The sequence below is a fragment of the Excalfactoria chinensis genome, chromosome 3, assembly GCF_039878825.1.
Source record: "Excalfactoria chinensis isolate bCotChi1 chromosome 3, bCotChi1.hap2, whole genome shotgun sequence".
Classification (NCBI taxonomy): domain Eukaryota; kingdom Metazoa; phylum Chordata; class Aves; order Galliformes; family Phasianidae; genus Excalfactoria; species Excalfactoria chinensis.
Genome location: NC_092827.1, coordinates 104973747 through 104988542, shown reverse-complemented (window position 1 = coordinate 104988542; position 14796 = coordinate 104973747). Strand labels below are relative to the sequence as shown.

The window sequence follows — 14796 nt, the reverse complement described above, 5'->3', positions numbered from 1 at the left end:
ACATGAATAAAGTCATTTCTGCATGTGTATTCCAAACACAAAAACCAACATGTGTTTGGCCTACCGTACTCTCACAATTCAATGTTTAAAAAAGGGAATGGACAATGTATTGTAACAGGAGGCCCCTACTACTCTAGTATGATGTCAGTAATATAGCTCCTTAGAGCACGTTATTGTTTTAAACAGAGGTCTCCACACTTTCACATTGGTTATAAAATACTTAGTGCTGCTGGACTGGAAGGAAAAATGTCATACATCTGCAAACAATTAGAAGGAGCTGGGTTTCATATTTGATTTACTAAACAATAAAACAAGCTTAAGTGTGACTATATGTATAAGTTACACTCCCTAGGAGCCCCAAGCAGTTATCATAGCAAAGTCTTTTAACCATAATTAAATAAACCCACAGTGGGACCATTGCTGATCAAGATTATTTTTTTATAAGATATTTTCAGTAGTGAAGACCATGAAGTTGAATGCATGCTTTAAGTGCTCCTAAAGTCTTTTATCCTTTCTTTCAAGCACACTATCCACTACATTTTCTCCAGCTGGAATGCATCCACTGCAATATATTTCAGCTTTTAAGCAGCAACATTTCCATACTCTCTGCATTTAGAATGAAATTTTGGCACAGGGAGATTAGTAGCAAAACTCTGACTCAGTAAAGCTCAAGATTTCACCATAGTTTGTGTGTCTGTTAGTTAAAAGTTCTGGTACTCTAACAACAACAGTTAGTTGTTATTATAAATTAACCACAGATTTGTAAATGGAATATAAATATTTAGTTTCAACTTCCAGGAAACTAAAGCATGGAGAAAAGATAATAATGTATCACTTCTCAAAACAAAAACCCCAGCAGCTTATCAGTGTCTAAGTTAACCCTGTCACACAATCTTTACTCAGAACATACAAACGCATTGGTACCATTTGCCATTAAGCTTTACTATATCAATCACTTACTTGTACACCTAAAGCCATCACAGCAAGAGTGATGTTCATGCTTGCAATTGTTCCAGCATCGTCTGGAAATTCACCAGTGAAGGTGAGTTTTCATAGTACTGCAGGATCACCTGCAGTAACTCGTGCTGGATCAAACACAGGAGTTCAGTATTCTCTCCTAGGTTCTACTAGTGCTGTGCTAAGTTAAGTTGGGGGGAAAAAAATAAAACAAAAAAAACTTGCCATCCTTGGCATTAATTTTTCCTTGGTAGCCCCAAATTAGCACTTGGGATTAAAGGGATAGTATAGTACTGACTCTCCTCCAGCAGGCCCTTCACTTGATATTCTTGAATTAGATGGACAGAAACGCTGAACATCAAATAGAAATGTAACTCCAAGGCTTTGCTCATGAAAACAACTTATCCAAACTCCATGATGATTACTATGCTTCAGAAGCACAGGGAATTTACTTACTGGTGATAAATAACGTTCCATACATGCAAATACCAAAGAGAAAGAACTACCACTGTATAATACAGCATGCCCTGATTATAGTCACTTATGTACTATTTTATATGATTATACTGTTAAGGACCACAGAGATGGAAAGGATGAACCACGGGGTCACAATTTGCCCTCTGTTTGCACGGGTATCCCACTAACATGCTTAAAAGCCAAGTTTATGAACAAGGAGTATAATATATTTTTTATGAAAGAAAACAAAACAGCGGACAAAACATCTGTTACTTCAGCAAGTATAAGAGTAAACTATTTATATGAAATAATAAATGAAACTGTCTTAGTTTACAGTAGTGCTTGTGAGTCTGGTTCCTGAATGCATACAATTAACATTGCTAATACTCTGAGAATTTTGGCACAGCATGCAGTGTATGTACACCCAGATGAAAACTCTTCATTGCCATAGTTTCAGAGAGCAGCTAGACTATGACTAGAAATAAGTTGGCTGGGTCTGCTTAGGACTACTTCCACAGAGACCAGAAGAGCACAAGATGTTCAGATGTTTGGTTCCTACCGCTTGAGGAATGTGTGTCATACATCTATGAGTGACATAAAACACTGTGTTGTTCTGCATTACAATCTGATCTAAGTAAAGGCTCACACTTCTTTTTTTGATCCACCCAGCATCAACTTACTGAAAAAAACCCAGCAACATAGCTTTGCACACCTTCAGAAGACATCTGCAGTACATTGTGTAGTTAGAATAATACAAGGGTATAGTTGTAATTACAGAGTAAATGGGTAGCCAGAGAATATCTGATAAAAGACTCACCAGTGCTGAGGCTCACAATCAAGATGGATGCTCACCAGTGTTGAGGCTCGTCACAAAAACTCCACAAAGGAGCGATCTCCAGAAGGAGATGCTACCTAAGTGGTAGTCAGCCTTTACATGGGATCTAGGAGAGGTGGAATCAAACTCCACCCCTTCCAGGAGCACAGCTGAATTACCTTCACTTGTGCTCCCACAGCTGACTCATCACTTGCCTCAGATGGTTAATCAGAGGTTCAGACTGTGATCAACAATTTCTCTTACGTGTGCCCTGCTGTGTTACCTGTCACCTCCTTTTTGAGGTGTGTATGCATCCAATTTAATGGTGTACAGATACATTCCTAATAAATTCAAAGATCTAAGCCGTTGTTTTCCAGGCTTAGATTTGTTATCACATGCAGTCCAATGATACTGAAAGTAAAACACACGGCAGCTTGCTTACCTTGGCACACATTGTGCTCACTTTGCTCATACCCAGCTGCACACTGAATTTGATGAGTTGGGTTTGGAGGGGCACGATGAGGATCAGCTGGAGTCCGGCGAATGACGTTGTTTCGACCACTAGTGGATTCAGCTGCTGCTTCTTCTCTCTCATTTACAATAATTTGGGCTGTTCTAGGTAGACAGAGGTATCCTCCATAGTGGTTAACACATTTCATCCCACCTTTACATGCATCTGGGACTATTTCACATTCATCAATATCTGTGGTTAGCAACAACACAAATCATGCTTTTAACAGTAGAATCCTCTGCAACAGCCATTAATACAAACAACACAACGAGGCATGCAAGCACACTCCTTGTTTGAAACAGGAATGTGGCAATACTGAAATAATTCCAACAGCAAGTTTTTCTTGGGAAATGATTTACTGTACCTTTGCACCGTTGCCTAACAGGATCCCATTCATAGCCATCTGTGCATTGCTACAGATAAAAGAGGAAAGAAAACATTGGTAAAAAAATATCGTGCTATACAGGATTCTTTATTTTGGAAAAATAAGCACATTTCAATGAACTTCAAGCTTTACACTGGGAGAAATGCGATGTTTCTATACTTTGGAAAGCTAAAAAAAAAATAAATGGCTATTAGTAGAGAACTGCTAGGCAGACACAAGACAAAGTATGTACAGATAGAGGCTCTATCTCAGGAAGGTCCCCATATTGTTTGCAAACTAGGCAAGGCTTTAATGAGAATTGGGGAAGCATCACTTTCTTGTCTTCTTGCTATTTTGTTTTAAAGCATGTGCTTTAAAACAATATATCAGAATAGATATTTGTTCAACTGACCCAGCTGACCAGGATGGAAAAAATCTTCTCATGAAAGAAAAAGTTTTTCTTCTTTAATCTCCTGCATTGCCTTCCAAGAAGTGAACATCTTTTATTCCAGGCATAATTATGCCAGAGGGATTAATGGACCTCAGTACCCCTGTATATCATCTTTTCTCCCATTAGCGCGCTCACAACGGGGAAAGATCCCATGACAGCTGGAAATTCATTCACATGCACTTTAACCATGTGACTCCAGGAACTGCAGTCTAGGAAGAACAATTTATATTGTGAGACGTACAATAACCGGTTAGAGTTTATAGCAGCAGGACTACTTATATAAATAAAACTTGACAGAATTCAAACAAGACTGAACTCAGCAACTACTCACATCAACGCAGACTGGTAACGTCAGGAAGAATTTTAAATATTCTGCCTTGCAGTTTAAGAAAATATCTTGGTTAACCCTCTACCCAAAAGCATTGAAGTGTCTAGAATGCAGTAATTTTAATCACCAATTACATTTCTAAGAATTACTTAGTTAAGCATCACAATGTTGCCAGCTACTGCAGACATTTAAAACATCAATGAATCAACTGCTCTGCACTATGCAAGTGCATATGCACCCTGCACTACTTAGCGTGTTATTTTAATGGTCTTATGGAAAAAAAGAATTGAGTCAATTAATGTAACTAGCCAGAGTCCAGCAAGCTAAATGTTACTGCAACTCCTCTGCCATAGAGAACTGTGTAGGTGACCAATTTAATCTTCTGGTGCTGAGATTCACTGCTTCCATGTACTATCCTCAAGCTATTTTGAGAAACTTGTTATAGACACTGACTCAGCAACAGGACTGAAAATATGTTCTTCATTCACAGGTGACGCTAGCCATCTGCCAGATCTGGCAACGACTCGGAAGAAAAAGCCTCCAATATTAGGAAGGGGTAAGCAGACAGCAAGCTGCGTATTACAATGCTCTATCTCTAAAGGAATGACTACATACTGAGTTGACAACACCAAAGTTACTGTAGCTATGAAAACCCAAACCCAAAGGAAAACAGCTAATTCATGCATCGACTGAATCACCCAGTTCCTGTTGATGCACAACAGGAGTGCAGTCTATTTAATAGGAAGGAGCCAAGTCCAACTACTACTGCAGCCGAAGGGAGTTTTACAATATTAGGGGATTTGCTCCTAAATGAATACAATGTACGTATGAGAAACAGCAGCATCCTAAGGGTAAAACTTCCAACAGTAAATTTTCATTGTTGAATAATTTTATATGATTAAAAGCCTAATGATCACTGAGGCACCTGAATGCTATGACCTCTTTGAAAACATAATAGCAGAATCCAAGTCACACAGGCATGCTAGAAATCTACTGGTACAAAAAGAACTGTTTACACTTATCACAGAAATGCTATTTTTTATTTTTATTTTTAATGTGTAACAAATGCTAAAAAAGAAGGGGGTAGGATCCTTCTATTAGTGTAAATGTTCAAAATGTTTCCACTTAGACAGAGGGACTTAAAAGACTCCAGAAGCCTCTAAACAGAAGTCCTCCCAACCACCTATTGCTTCTATAGCCCAAAGTAACAAGTATTTCACGACTGACTTCCTGATGTTCACTGGAGGCTTCCTGGAACCCCATCTTCTATAGCAAGGATCCAACTCTGCAACCTTTACTTGCCTGAGCCATCCCACTGACTTCAGTAGGATTACTTGCAGAAAGCACAATCTCAGCCTTTGGCTGTGGTTCTGTAGCTTTCTGCATGTGTGCAGAATTTTCTGCTTGTGTGGCATTGCGCTGATGTCTGTATACATATTCCAAGGTCCACCCATATGAAGCAAGTTGCAGGGATTACAGCTGTAATCAGATGTAAAAATGCGGTTTTTTCACCAGCCCAAGCCGATGTAATTGCCACTCCTTCTATGACATGTGCTATTCAAGCCAAGGAGCGAGCACAGCAGTTTAGAACCACGAATTTCCAAAGAGGACTTTAAACTGCTTATACTGTCACCTGGCTGTAAGGAGAATCTGCTTTCAGTTTTCCTGTAGGAACTGTTCAAGGTGGGGAAAAAAAAAAACAAACCACTGGTCTGAAGCAGCTCGGCAGCTAACATTCATGCAACCACCCCAGGAGCTAAATGCTTCATTAAGAGCAGTGCATTTTTTTAAGTACTTGCATGTTGTTATAAGCAGCTTGAAACATCCAAAGGAAAACACAGAAGAATGTTTGACCTAATTATCCATCCAGTTCCACATACTTCAAACGAGGGTCCCAGGGACCTCTTCTCGAGGAAGGCAGATACAAAAGCTAAGCCTCATAGTTTCTCTCAGCTCATCAGGCACAGCACACAGATAAACTTTTCAGCACAGGGAGCTGCAGCCCATTTTGCTCAGCCTTGCAAACTTCAGCTTTTCAGCTACCCCTTCGGCATAGGAACAGCTTATTTTAGGCTAGCACTCAAACAACTTCGCATTGCATGCTACGCATTGGCAAGAAATTTGGTTTTTCTTAAGGGTCATTTAGAAAAGAATCCCTGCAAAGCAGCAATCATCTCCCGCTCTATTAAACCTTACCGTGTACGTTATGGTTTCCTCAGTTTCCTGTGAATGTACTGTAATAAGAACGAGAGCAGCCAAGAACATAGCTGTCAACATCATGAACCTGGAAGGAAAGAAAAACAAATAAACCAGCGGTATTTTTAGCGTTCCTTTGCTAGAAAACACAGCGTCCAGCGCGCCGCGTGTCCTACCTGGGCACCGCGGCCAGCACGCAGCCCCTTCCCGAGCGGCAGCTGAGGGGAAGCCCCGGCAGCGCGGCCAGCCCGCTGCGCCCGATCCAGCTGAAAAACAGTCACAGCGATAATAACAATTAATAACAAACCGCCTCTAAAACGACACAGCGCTTAATGGCACGCCGGGCGAGGAGCACGCAGCTCGGCACCCTCGCCAGCCCGCGTCTCGGCCGGTAAAGCGATTTCTGGAGGGAGCCGCCGACGGTCGGAGGGGACCCCGGGGCGGCACCGACGGCCACCGCCGCGCCGGGCACCTGCCGAGCTGGGGCCGCCCTGCCCCGCTGCCGGGCAAGGGCGCCGAGGGGCAGCGGGGGGCAGCGGGGGGCAGCGGGGGGCAGCGGGGGGCAGCGGGGGGCAGCGGGGGGCAGCGGGGGGCAGCGGGGGGCAGCGGGGGGCAGCGGGGGGCAGCGGGGGGCAGCGGGGGGCAGCGGGGGGCAGCGGGGGGCAGCGGGGGGCAGCGGGGGGCAGCGGGGGGCAGCGGGGGGCAGCGGGGGGCAGCGGGGGGCAGCGGGGCGCGCATCCACCCGCCATCACCGCTCTTACCTGCGGCGGGGCCGGGGCGGCTGCTCCCGGCGGCACGCTACCGCGGCGGCTCGGCCCCGTCCGTCCGCTGGCTCCGCTGCGGTGCCGGCACCTACTGCCCCCCGGACCTTCAGCTAAATAGAAACGGTCCCGGCTCCTACCGGGGCTCCCGGACGCCCCCTACCGAACCCTCAGCGGCCGGGGCCCTGCTGCCGGGCGGGGCGGGGCGGCACTGGATACGGGGCGGCACTGGATGCGGGGCGCGGCCCTTCACCGCTCTTCGCCGCTCTTCGCGCCCGCTCTCCCGCCCAGACGCCGCCGGCCGAAGCGCCCCGGGGCCGAGCAGGTGCGGCGCTCCGCCGCCATGTTGCGCGCAGGAGGGACGGGGCGCGGGGCGCGTCCCGAGGGAGCGGAATGACCCCTCCCGGCTTGGGAGCCGAAGCCGGTCCGGAGGCAGCCGCTCCATCTCGCCGGGCACGCTCTCGCCCGGTGTTCTTGCTCGACGTCCCAGCGGACAGAGCCGTGGAGGGCACGGTGAGGAGCGCGCCGCAGGCTTCGGCTCCCTTCGCGAGGCGGGCAGCTGCCGGGCGCTGCCTGGCTGCCGGCCCTCTGCTCCCGCCCGCCCGGCCCCGCGCTGAGGAGAAGCCGGGGCGGGTGGCGAATTGCAGGACCGCCGTTACGTGCTGAGCTGGAAGGGACGCACAAGGGTCATCGAGTCCGACCCCGGCTCCAGACGGCTCCACCCGAACCCAGACCCTGCGTCTGAGAGCGGTGTCCCTCGGGGCCGTGCCCGCTGCCTTGGGGCCTGTGCCGTGCCCGCCGGCCTCTGGGGCGCAGCCCTTCCCTCAGCCCCACCCGCGCCCTCCTCCGTGCAAGTACCCTGCAGCGGGAGTGAGCAGGATCACGGAGTCGTTATGGTTGAAAAAGACCACTGAAATCATCTAGCCCAGCCGCCGCTCCATCCCCGCTGCCACTAAGCCGTGCCCCTCAGTGCCACATCCACCCTCCTTCTCCAACACCTCCAGGGATGGTGGTGACCTCCATGGTCAGCCTGTGCCAGTAATGAAGAAAACAGCAGGGGAAAAAAGCGGCCTGAGGAAGGCAGCAAATGCGCTGTGCGTCCCAACATCTGCAGTATAGGAGCCCAAATAGCGCACGAGTGGGAAAGCTAGAGCAACACTCACTTGACAGTGCTACTGATGGAAGCAGCCCTCTGAGGCTGGCCCCTAATTACTTGTTTCTGGCTCCTTCTGCAAATGATGCACTCTATTCCCTGTGGCTTTTGTGAACTCTGTCACGTCTCAGCCTTTGCTTCCTATCAAAACCACGGTTTTCATACGTTCTTAAACATGCTGTTTTTATGACTGCATGTTTGCATTTTGTTTTGCTTTCCTGGCAGGGCTTGTTGCCACTCCCTTTTGTCCTCAGAAACCCAAGGATAGGTAGGCTGAAGGAAGACTGTGTGTGGTCAGAATGTCACTGCACTCCAGCTAGTTCTGGCTGCTGGAACTGTCCCTGGGGGCACTAGACAGCTGGACATAATTTAGAGCAGATTGATATTAGAGGCTAGCCTGAAAATACGGAAAACAAAATTGCACTTTAATCTCTTCTGCTCCCATATCTGACCCCCTTTTTCCTGTTTCGAATGCAGAGAAAATCAAGCTCACAGCGAGTTTAAGCAACTTGTATTCGTCAGCTCAGGAGACTATCAGTGTCAATTTAAGATGATTTCTTTTCCCCGGTATGTCATATCAAGTAACACTGGAGCTGTCTGAACTAAGAGCTGGGATGGTGGAGATGTTGTTTTCATGTTGGACTCACAGGAATTTTAGCACATAAATTATTTTGATAACATGTCAGACTGCCTTTCTGCCACACTTCCTGCAAATGTCAGATATTTTTGTCCACATTTCAACTGGTAAATGGCACGGTGCTAGTGAAGGATAAATTGTGAAGAATTATACGCCTGACTTTATAGCTGATTAAATATGACAAACGTCGAGCTTTTATTTGACGTAAGATTTTACAAGTTGATCTTCAAGGGAGGTAAGGTGAGCACATCGCTTATGATGTAGGGTGTTACTTCAGCGTGAACTTAATTCGCTAGCAAATTGCTTTCATGTTTTAAGAGAAAGCTGACAGAGGTAAACCTGTATTTTCTTGTGTATGAGGGATGTATGATTTCTGTTGTGCTGAGGCCTTTAGCTAACTTAGACCAAGTCGTAATTTCACATGTAGGTCTCTAGCAATGCTCTGTGAGTATATTGAAATACAATGTTGTTGCCATTTCTTAATTTTAACTTTTACTGAAAGCCAAAGCGTGTGGTTTGCATGCAGTTTGTCAGGCATTCCATTTTGCTTCTGCAATTTACAGAGATGTGATCACATATTTCGTATGCTTCTGTTAAGTCCAGTGGAAGTGCGGATGCTGGGTGTGGTATTGTATTCTCATCACAGTCCTCTGACATGAAAAGAAAATGTGAGAGTGAGAGGGTGAGTGGATGGGGAAGGAGCCTCTGCAGAAAGCTGTCCATCTCTTTCATTGCTCCGGTTGTACAGCCACACCAAACCAGGGAACTGAGTTCAAGTGTTATAAATCCAGGCCTTAGTTACTGGGAAGTTTTATTTTGCTAAGCAATTTTATCTGGAATTTGGATAGTCTTCCCAATTGTGCTTGGATGGGTACTCGTTCAATCATGTTCTTTTTCAGAGCAGTTCTTTTTCATTGCTGTACCTTCCAGTGATTTTCCTTCTCTTATTCTTTTCTTCTTTGCTCATGCCACATAAGAGAAGCATCACTGGGAAACGTGTACTGTAAATGTGTGGCTTCTGTATTACCAACACTTCCTTTTTCTGGAGAACCAGGAGTGCTGCAAACAGCAGCTTAAAGCTGATGGTGTATGAGGTTTCAACCAGTCTGGGTAAAGCAAGGGCTGCCTAGAAGCTTTCCACAGAACTATAATCCATCTGAGGAAAAACCAGCCTTCTTGATATTCAAAATGTTAGCTGGAATGTATAGTTTCCTTTTGATTAAACTATGTTTGTGCAGTTCCTTGCTCTGGCTAAGAGGCAAAATAGAAAAGCCAGAATTCAGATCCAGTATTACCCAGAATATGTTGGAGTCAGTTTCATATCTAGCTTTGTCTTCCTGACAGGCTTTGTGCAAGTCATTTGATATGTTTCTTGGTACACTCTTGGTCTATAAAATGGAGAAAATATTTGATGCTTGCACAGGGAACTGGGGAGAACCAAGGATTTTCAAAGACACTGAACTGATTTAGATAACCAGATGCCCTTCAAAGTAAGTGGAATCTGGATACTTGTCAGGGAAGCAGACCTCATGCAGCCACGAAGGACCTGTTGTGGCCCCTTGCCATTGATTGCCTAGAGTGACAGCAGGACCAGGCAGAACGTTCTGTGCCACTATGTTTGCATTTCAGAGAGAAAAACGAGTAAAAACTCAGTTTCCCCTTGTGTAGGAAATCCACTTTGCCCTTCCTCTCAGTGGTAGGTGGCTCTTTTAGTCCTGTGCTGCTTTCTGTTTTTGAGAAATGTAAAAGGATTCAAATACATTTGGAATCAAATATATAAATGTATGACTGGCATAGCTTTCGAACTGGCAGTTCAGCTTCAGGAGACTGGGTGTAAATATTGATCATGGTTTAGTGGCATGGTGGCGATGGGCTGACAGTGGGACTAGGTGATCGTAGAAGTCTTTTCCAACCTTAATGATTCTGTGGTTCCTTGACTTAAGCTGTTAGTATGCACTGTATTTTATTTTGCAGTATTCCTGTACAGCATTTATCCACAGATTTTCAGGTGTTTTGAGTACTTCCAAGCTTTTTGTCCTCAGTTTAAAGGACATTGAGTGCTCAGGATTTTCAGACAGTGCTAAACACCTTCATGCAGACATCTGTATAATGAGTCCAGTTTGAAAACCTTAACCTAATACTTTCTGCAAAACCTCATGTGCCAAGAATGGAGTCGCAGTGCTGTGGTCTTTCAGCACAACAACGAGGCATCTCAGAAATGCTGCAGTGGAGCAGGACCTTAGAAGAACAGATTTGTAAAGCAGAACTCTTGCTAGTGACTGTTCTGCTTTTTTTGGAATCCATAAACATCAAGATCAGCAGACCTTTTAAGCAGCAATTTGGTTTCATAAGCTTCTTCTGAACTTTCTGAGTTTTTTTCTTTTCCTCTCTTTTGGGAAAAAGTTATTAATACCAGAAAAGCAGCAACATTTCTTACTAGAACTGTGTGGGGGTGAGCTTGGCAAACAACCTGCCTAGTTAACCTGTTAATTATTCTACAGAGACGCAGTTTCTCTGGTTAATATCTGCATTATTATGCTACGGGATGTATGTCAGAGCACTTTAATTCCCTGGAATGTTAAATTGACTCAGTGTTACTCTGTGATGCTCTGAGGGCTGGAGCACCTCTCCTAAGAAGACAGGCAGAGGGAGGTGGGCTTGTTCAGCTTGGGGAAGAGAAGGCTCCAGGGAGACCTCATTGCAGCCTTCCAATAATTAGAGGGAGACTGTAAACATGAGGGAAGGAAACTTTTTACATGGATAGATAGTGGTAGGACAAGGGGGAATGGTTTAAAATTAAAGGAGGGAAGATTTAGATTAGATGTCAGAGGGAAGGTTTTCACTGAGGGGATGGGGAGGTGCTGGCACAGGCTGCCCAGAGAGGCTGTGGATGCCCCATCCCTGGAGGTGTTCAAGGTCAGGTTGGATGGGGCCCTGGGTAACCTGGTCTAGTGCTTGACAGTGGTTGACAACCCTGCCTGCAACAGCAGGGTTGGAACTTGGTGATCCTTGAGGTCCCTTTCAGCCCCAGCCATTCTATGATTCTGTGGAAAGCAGAAGAGAAATGACAGTAGGGATTTTCCTTTTAGTGAGATTATAAAGGGTTATCCTCTCATCTTTCTTTGCAGATATGTGTGGTTGAAAGGCATCATAATTCTGGAAGCTGATACATTTGAAAGCTGGCACAGAAGCGTCTGTATCCCTGCCTTCTAAAATATGTTCAACAGGAGTTGAACCACTTTGGGTAAGAACTCAGTTCTTGGAGGGAGATGGAGGGTGTTTTGCTGCTCCGGGTCACCAAGATAACCCTTTAAAGTGGCTTCAGAACAACACAAAGCATTCCCTCTGGATAGTAAACTGACACGTAACTTGCAATATATACTCATTTTAAGTTATATGTAACTTGGGGATTCTTTTTATTAATCGGTTCAAGTTCTTTTTCCCTGGAAGCCCAAAGCTCCAAGAAATTAGTTCCTGCTTATTCATGATTTACTGTGCTTTAGGGGCTACTTAAATTTGGAAGACTGCTTACATAAAAAGTGATAAAGGCTCAAATATAGTGATCGATACAAGGGAAAACAAATACTCCTCTCTGTCCCTATCCAGAGCAGCCTAGTTTAGTTTGGTTAATTCACTTATATCACTTAAGAAACCTCAGAGCTCTGTTTTGCCAACAATAGGCTCAGTGTGTACAGGGCTGTGGGCCTCTTTGGCACTGCAGCTGCGGGTCGTAAATACAGTTCTTGAGATTAAAATATTAAAGTGCCCCTCTTTGGAGGCTGCAGAACAACGCCTGAGGTATTGCCCCCTGCCTTTGAGGCAGCCTGTTTTCTCACAGGGCTGTCCACTGACTATATGGAGCACACTCAAAAAGGTTCCCACATGTGGATTAGCTGTTCTCAGAAGTGGTAGTTCTGCTTTTCCTTTGCTAGCGAGGGAGTGTTTTGTGACTGCATTTCCATGTCCTGCAGAAGGCTCCTTAAAGTTGGTTCAAGTAGTTTGCTGAACATGAAATGATTGTGTGTAAGATAAAGTATAGGTACATGCTTGAAGAGAGGCGCTGATCACATTGTGTGGAGCAAGTTACAGTTGGAGCACCAATCTGTCATCATGTCTTTTCATCTGAAACAGTAACAAAAGGAAGCATTTGGAAAAAATCACTTGCATTCGTGTGGAGGGGCAGAGGGAGGAATGCATTTACTTGGGTCCTACTCAATGTCTTGCAAGCACTTACTTCTAGATTCCTTATTTATTACCTTTTGCCCCATTACATGTGGAGAAGTTTTGCTCTCCGGCTCCCTTGCTCTTGAAAAAAATATACCTCTCACTGCAGTGTTTGACAGCACTTTAAACAGTGAGCTGTGGCTGCAGAAGTCTTCACTTCTAGAAGCAATGGTTAGAATGTGTCAGAATGTCAGGCCTCAGTCATTTATGCTTATGTTCATCAATCATTTTTTGAGCGTGTCCCATTAAGAGAGAACAGGCTTGTGCCATAAATTCAGCCTCTTCAAAAAACAAAAGAAAAGCATAATTGATCAAGCTTGCCTCTGCTTTGCTCAAATCTAAAGAGAGCTTTTGGTTCAACATTTTGTCAGCAAGTTGTGTCTGAGTTACTAATTATCTGTTATTAAGTACCTGGAATTCACAAATCTTTCAGGAAAGCATTTAATGCGCAATTCTCTGAATGTTTGAGTTCCTGACTGGTATTATTAAGTAAGCTGTAGATGCTAGGAAACATCATCCTAACGATGAGGGAATTAAGTCTCCTCTTGAAGTAGATTGCTTGATTGTAAAATAGCTTCTTTGGCACTTGCTGCATCAGGAACAAGGGTCAAATTCTTTCTTTCCCTTGTGCTGGAGATGCATTGAAACTCATGTGGTCTGACTGCAGTGGATTTATGGAATGTATTAGAGTTCTGTGAGTAGCTGTGTAATGGCTTCTGGGGACAGGTCTGATAATTGCTGTTGCATGGCAAATTTCTTGCTGCTTTAAAGGAGGCATGAAACCAACAGAGGTGACTCCAGGCTTAAGACATTACAGTTTATTGGGAAGGCCCTCTGCCTATTTTTCTCCTGGTTTCTTCAGTTTCCTTCATCATGCTGACTGAAGAGAAGATTAGCCTAAAGCAAGAGAGAGAAAAGAAGTGCCTACTGCATCATGATGTCACTCGGTGGAGTTACTGAAACTTCAGACTTTTTTTGGATAAAGTAATAATTACTAAACCTAACACCAAATCAGACTCAGGTCTCCTCCTTTGTGGGATTGAAATGTAATGTTTGTGTGGATCTTTGTGTGTGTTGCACTTGTATCACAAAATCAGTGAAAACTGAGGGGGTTTCAAGGTAACAGTCAGTGTCCAAGTACATGAGGCTGCTCTGCCACTGTGTCCTGATTCATCTACAGAGCTGTATCTTGCTGTAAAGAAGGCAGTTCCTTGACCTTAGTATCATCTGTTCAGTTTGAAAGTCTGCAAAGATGGCAGTTAGTTCCATCTGTTTTAATGGTGATTTTGTGGGGGCAATGTCTAAAGTTTTTGAGTAGAAATATGTGAAAATTAAAAGTTTTGTAACAACAAGAAAAGAATAGTCTCGTGAATTGGGGAAAATAATCTCCTGGTGCTTGGAAGGGAAGGGGTAAGAGCGTTAAACATGGAGCATATGTCTGTACAGGTCATGTAACTCCAAAGTTGGAGATAGCTGTTACGTAACAGCTCTTCCTCCTGCAGCTGCAGTCTGTCTTCCTTGACTTCCTGTTTTCCACTAAAGATTTTTCTTTCTTCAGCTTTAATTACAAGGAGAATTTATGGAAGGATAAATATTTTTTCTCTGAAGGTGGAGGCCTGAGAGATTTCGCAGCATTCCTTTAGCTAGTAATGGTTCAAAGTGAGCAGTGACATAACATTCATTTTAGAAGATGTGTATGAAGAACACTTCTGTGTTGACAGTTACAGCTTATGGCTGTGCCACAAGGTGTTACTTTGGATGAGATTACTCCACACTCTTGACATGCTGCATCCAATTAACTTGTTTGCATTTCCAACCTGGCTGTTATTTAGTGAAAGTGTTCTATTACGCAGAACATTTAGCTGTGATATCTCCTGAAGTACAGCTGGTTTGGCATGCTTAAAAGTTGGCCTCTGAACTAAGTTTTAATTGCTGAAACCTTCT

The 14796-nt window shown here is 44.5% G+C and overlaps 2 protein-coding genes across 2 annotated transcripts in view; one reads left to right on the top strand and one right to left on the bottom strand.

Moving 5' to 3' along the window:
- Window positions 1–6989, bottom strand: part of EFEMP1 (EGF containing fibulin extracellular matrix protein 1) — a 50498-nt gene extending 43509 nt beyond the window's left edge. Inside the window, exons 1-5 of the mRNA XM_072333351.1 lie at window positions 6839–6989; window positions 6254–6343; window positions 6078–6165; window positions 3103–3151; window positions 2670–2930 (exon numbers count right to left, since the gene is read on the bottom strand). Of these exons, the coding sequence (XP_072189452.1) occupies window positions 2670–2930; window positions 3103–3151; window positions 6078–6161 (394 nt within the window). The 5' untranslated portion in view covers window positions 6162–6165; window positions 6254–6343; window positions 6839–6989. The remainder of the gene's footprint in view (window positions 1–2669; window positions 2931–3102; window positions 3152–6077; window positions 6166–6253; window positions 6344–6838) is intronic.
- Window positions 6410–14796, top strand: part of LOC140249951 (uncharacterized) — an 83423-nt gene continuing 75036 nt past the window's right edge. Inside the window, exons 1-2 of the mRNA XM_072332228.1 lie at window positions 6410–6468; window positions 6774–7351. Coding sequence (XP_072188329.1) covers window positions 6410–6468; window positions 6774–7351 — 637 coding nt within the window. The remainder of the gene's footprint in view (window positions 6469–6773; window positions 7352–14796) is intronic.